The following is a 5,210-nucleotide window of genomic DNA, read 5'->3' as shown; positions in this document are numbered from 1 at the left end:
TAACTCAACATGGAATTGGCTTATGTGTCATTAAAAAAATAAAATAAAAGGTATTTTGAGCTTTAAAAGTACATTCTTTATTTTTTTATTGTTAAGTATTTCATTAAAAAAATAAAATAAAGGGTATTTTGATTTTTTATATTTTAAATACATATACTTATTAAAATTATATCATGATTCCATCTTCATACCAAACACACTTTTAAAACTCAATTCAATTCTGATTCCGATTCTGATTCTAATTTCAATTTCGATTTCGATTCTATCAAATACTCTTCTATCATACTAAACGAGGCCTGAGTGAGAGGGGGAAAAAAAGTCCTAAGCTGAGTTACAAGAGGCAAAAAGGACGGAATGATTTGGGTGAAATCTTGAGCCAAAATGGATCTGACAGATGAAGCAGAAGCAAGAGATAAAATCAGCCGCTAAGAGGATAAATAATGAAAGGGGGCCAGATGGGAGCAGAAGCACATGCAAGTGAAGCTTAGTTCATGAACTGCATTAAAAACTAATTCATGGGATGGGGAATATATGAGAGCAAGCTAGCATTGGGTAGTGATAGATAGCGACCAGATACCAAATCAAAAAGATTTGACATTTGCCATTAGATGATGTTGAAGAAGAAGAAGAAAGAAGATGATGGCCCTTTCACGTCTCCCAACAACACAAATATGTTTGTTTGTTTGTTTGTTTGTTTGTTCACAATACTAAGTATTCCAAGCCATTAGATGAAGAGTGAAGGGCCTCTCCTTCATTTGCAAATAGAATAAAATCAAGCAATTTGCTTCCTACCATATCTAATCATGGGTTTGGTGCTGTCCTTTTGTGGCGTTTCATGTCCTCTTCCTCCACCCCTCTCCATGTGCACCGCTGCTATTACAATAAAAAACTTGCTTACTCTTTCTCACACAATTTAACTAATTTGGAAATTCAATTCCAATTATTTTTTTGGCAAGGGGAAAATTGCATTCAAAGGCCCCATTTCTAGGTATTTTATCTCACAAAGTTTTAGAATAGGCCAAATTTGACAGGCTGGCTCTTTTTTCTCTCCTAATACAGGAAATAGAATATGATCTTCAAAGTGGCATAAAAGGACACAAGTTGTATGCTTAAATGGTTGCCAAGGACACATGGCTATTTTTTTTTTCCCTGTTAGAAAGAAGTTTCCCACTTTTTACACTTAAAGTCTCTGCAAAAAAAGAATCCATAAATAATATGTCAATCAATCCCCCCCCTTTTTTTTTTGTAACATTCAATCCCATTATTTGAAATACTTGGTTTCATGAATCTTACATGACTGAAAAATCAGCTGATTATCAAATAAAGTAGCAGCAGTTCATTGAACTGGGGCTTCTAGATGTTGTAAACTTATAATCTATCAATCCATTTTGTTTCTTTTTTTTTTTTGGCACATTAATCGATTGTATAGTGTACCCAACTTGAGGACTTTTCTAAAAAAACTGTCTAGCTGCATAAAAGTAAATAAAACAAAGCCACTGCCAGAAGGAAAATTGTGGTCTCGAAACATGTCACTAAGAGTACGACAACAATTATTAATTTTAATATAAAAATAAAAAGACACAAAATAAGATGTGCCAACAGATTACCCAACTATCCATGGACCTTCAGCGAGAAAAAAGACAAGCAACAATTTTCTTTATTTTCTCAACTGACAGGTTGCTTTGCCTGAATATATAGTACCTCACATTCACAGAAGCTTCATCACCACCACTATCACCACCTTCCTTCAGTCCTTTCCTTTCCCTCCACCATTTCCAGACAAGAACAATTCCACAAACCCACTTTGTCTCTTTCTCAGAAGTCAGAAATATGGGCAATGCAGCTTCTTGCACACCTTCCTTGATGATATCAAATGGGGGAATCAAGGTCTTGTCTTTAGATGGAAGGCTAGAGTCCTACACAAGGGCAGTGAAAGCTGCAGAACTAATGCTTGAGAATCCCGGTCAGTTTGTGTGTGACTCTGGCTTCCTCAAAGTAGGTCATAGGATTCAAGGGCTTCTGGCTGATGAAGAGCTTGAGAGGAAAAAGTTCTACTTTCTTCTTCCCATGGAGCTGCTCTACTCTGTGCTGACACATGAAGAGATTAGCTCCATGAATTATAAAGCTTCTAGGGCTGTGAAGCATGGAGGGTTTAATAATCTGGGGAAGATCTTTCCTGTCTGTATGTTTCCTTCTGAAGCAAAGAGACTTGAAGGTCATGATGATGATACGGTGGGTTGTGAGGGAGAGAAGATTGAGAAAAGATGCTTTTCAAAGCAGGGATCTTGGAGACCTGCATTGGAGACCATTGATGAAATTCCCTGAGGCAGTTTTCATGGACAAAAACCTTTCTTTTTTTCTTCTGTGTATTCCTTGTACTTGTTAGTAGATATTCTTGATATATATTGAGTTTACATTAGATCTGTTGTATACATACAATACTACTCTTGCAAATCCTGCTCTGAAACTTCCATAGATTCAGAGTTTTTGCTCGGGAAAGTAGCAAGATTGGATTTGTTAATTTCTGGGAAATCCCACTGGATCTCAACATCTGTTGTATTTTCTTTGCTATACACATTACCATTCTTATTTTATCTAAACCGAAAAAGAAAACGAAGAAAGAAAAATGCTTTGTCAAATATTTCTTTGAGTTAAAAGTTTAAGCTATCAAACTGAGAACACATGTGATGCAAGAAGCTTCACATGAGGGTTTTAAAGTCGCTTGGAATCAATTTAGAGTTCCAATTTATCAGATGCTTTTAAACCAGCGAAAATCTAAAAAGCAGTTTATCAGATCTTAAGCATTTTTGGATCCTTTGACATTAAGGAATGCTAATTTGGAACGATTATATTTATTAACATAAAGAGAATGTATTAGAAGAGAGAAGTCTTACGAAGGATGAATCTCCATTTCTCCACTGATGCAATAATGGCAGGGTTTTTACTTTTTAGCATTTAAAGAGTATGTGTGCAAGGAACTCAGTAACTCACCATTCACCAACTCAACTATTTGCAGTGTTTTAAACAGAGCAGAAACAGGGCAGCCTGAAGTCTGAGTTCTCCAGCAGAACGATTGGAGAAAGATCCTTTATTATTATTATTATTATTATTATTATTATTATTATTATTTTGTAAGCAAATGATGTAAAATATAAAATGATGAATAGGAATAGGAAGATATCAAGTTTTTTTTTTTGGGGGGGGGGTTATTTTCGAGTTAATTTAAGAATTGCAAGTTGGAGTCTTGTAGGGTCTGCTCGAAATATATATGATGGGTAAATTGATTATAAATTATTTAAATCTTCAGGTCAGCTCTACTGTACTTAATTTATGCTGGCTTTCTTAAGACGAACATAATTTCAGGATTATATTCAATTTCCGAGCCAATTTCTTAACAAAAAAAGGTTTTAAAAACAACGAATGTAAAACTCCAAAGTTGTCTCCCTCCTTGTTGTTTCTTTTAATAGAATCAAACAAAACACAAAAGAAAAGGATGAGGACACATGAAGGAAGCCACACGAACTTGTTTTCGAATGTTCAAAAAAAGAGAAACGACAAAAAGAAACGTACACCTTCAAGTTAAACAATGAAAACCACAAAACTATGAAGTAACATATATAATTAAGGAACTCTATGACCTGCTTTGATAGCAACTGTTCTGTCTATTACTAAAATTTGAAATTGAAATTACAGTTCTTCTGAGTAAGAAAGAAAAGATGCCTTTTTCCCTGGATAATCGATCACTCTTTTGTTTGAAGTGATACAGTGGGAGACATAAATTTGTATCTTAGCAGAGGACAGAATTTTATTTTCCTGGAGGTGGGGTTGATTGATGCATCAATCAAGCAATAGTACCTAAAACCATTTTTCATAATTAATTAATTTGAATTTTGCCAAAAGTGAAACATGATTACCGTCAATCACCCATTTTGTAGATTGATTATATGGACCACTCCGCATCATAAAAGGAAAAGGAAAAAAGTGAAAAAGCCTAAAAGGCATCACCTTGCCTTTTGCCTGTAAACCAAAGCCACAAGGTGAACACTGAAAATAATCAGATTACTAACTAATCATCAACCAAACAACCCTCAAGAGTCAAGACTCAAGAGTCAAGACAGTCCCAATTTTCTTTTTCTTTTTCCTTTTCTTTTGGTTTTTTATTGTTGAAAATTCAAAATTCAGAAATATATCCTATCTATTATGCACCGCCGCTACAGATCCCGGTGAGTGAAACCGGAAATCTATTGCACAGACTCCCCGCCGTCGAAGCTCCGTCGTCAACGTCGGTGGCCGGCGGGAGAACTCGACCGTTCGCGAATAACATTCGTCCACCATTCCTCTGCTGACCCATGACCATTCCTTCGAGCTCAGCGGCTGTGCCGTAAAACGCGCCGTCGCCGAACCTCCGTTCCACCTCAAGGAAGTCACCGAGCGAAGCTGCCGGCCTCGCGTCGCCGTCCCTGCACAGGCTCCACCATCTCCTTCGCCTTTCTGCCACGACCGCCGCCGCGTCCACCGCCTTTGCTCTCCTATTTTTCTTATTAGGCTTGACGCCTCTCCTCGAGCCTCCTAACGAGGGGACGGATCCAGCGGTGGCGGAATGAGGGTCTCGATGCTGAGATGTGGCTCTGAAAGTAATGGCTGGAAAGCTCACTCCCATCAAAGTACCCAAAGTAGTGCTCCTATCGTGAAAGAACGACCCCGTGGACTGTAAACAACACCGAAAATAAGATCAAATAATTAATTCAAGGAAAAAATGGTGAAATCAGGAAAGTGAGATTGAGACACCTCAGTGTCGAGATCGGAGGAGGAAACGGAGGAGATGGTGGGCGAAGACGGTGCCGGCAACAATTCACTAGCTGGATCTAGCATTTTTTGCGTATGTTCCAGAGATCAAACTGGATTGCTCGTGAGATTTTTGAAGGAGACAGAAGTGGCGCCGTTGAGTTCTGTGATTGAGTTAATTTTATTATGGCCTGTGAGGACCGAAGAGGAAGAGAACCAGAGATGATTGTGTTCGAATTCATGCTAACCAGCTGGGTAAAATGATGTCAAAAATAAAATGTGCAGATTTTCTTAAAAAATAAAATAAAATAAAATGTAAAGCTTTAGTTTACCTTTTCCCTTTCAGAAAAATAGTAAAATACTTCATATCTGTAGAACATAAGTTTCATTATTAATAACTTTTGAAGAGAGCGATTTACCTTTTA

The 5,210-nt window shown here is 37.2% G+C and overlaps 2 protein-coding genes across 2 annotated transcripts; one reads left to right on the top strand and one right to left on the bottom strand.

Moving 5' to 3' along the window:
* The first annotated feature begins 1,683 nt into the window (after positions 1–1,683).
* On the top strand, positions 1,684–2,419 carry LOC129300976 (uncharacterized). The gene has a single exon (XM_054939567.1). It carries the CDS (start codon positions 1,831–1,833, stop codon positions 2,323–2,325), a length of 495 nt encoding a protein of 164 aa, XP_054795542.1. The 5' UTR covers positions 1,684–1,830; the 3' UTR covers positions 2,326–2,419.
* Positions 2,420–3,910: 1,491 nt separating this feature from the next.
* Positions 3,911–5,008, bottom strand: LOC129300975 (uncharacterized protein At3g17950-like). Its single transcript, XM_054939566.1, has 2 exons — positions 4,789–5,008; positions 3,911–4,708 (listed from the first exon to the last, which is right to left on the bottom strand). Exons 1-2 carry the CDS (start codon positions 4,870–4,872, stop codon positions 4,199–4,201), a joined length of 594 nt encoding a protein of 197 aa, XP_054795541.1. The 5' UTR covers positions 4,873–5,008; the 3' UTR covers positions 3,911–4,198.
* Positions 5,009–5,210: the final 202 nt, after the last annotated feature.

Source organism: Prosopis cineraria, unplaced genomic scaffold (assembly GCF_029017545.1).
Source record: "Prosopis cineraria cultivar Desert tree isolate PC_DT_omini unplaced genomic scaffold, ASM2901754v1 PC1833, whole genome shotgun sequence".
NCBI classification, from domain to species: Eukaryota; Viridiplantae; Streptophyta; class Magnoliopsida; order Fabales; family Fabaceae; genus Prosopis; species Prosopis cineraria.
This window is presented reverse-complemented; position numbering and strand designations above follow the sequence as displayed.

Bases quoted from the DNA above. Each gene is read 5' to 3' on its own strand.
- LOC129300976 (XM_054939567.1), top strand. From the start codon at position 1,831: ATGGGCAATGCAGCTTCTTGCACACCTTCCTTGATGATATCAAATGGG.
- LOC129300975 (XM_054939566.1), bottom strand. From the start codon at position 4,872: ATGCTAGATCCAGCTAGTGAATTGTTGCCGGCACCGTCTTCGCCCACC. The intron at 4,709-4,788 runs GTGTCTCAATCT...TGTTGTTTACAG, and splicing joins CCTCCGATCTCGACACTGAG to TCCACGGGGTCGTTCTTTCA.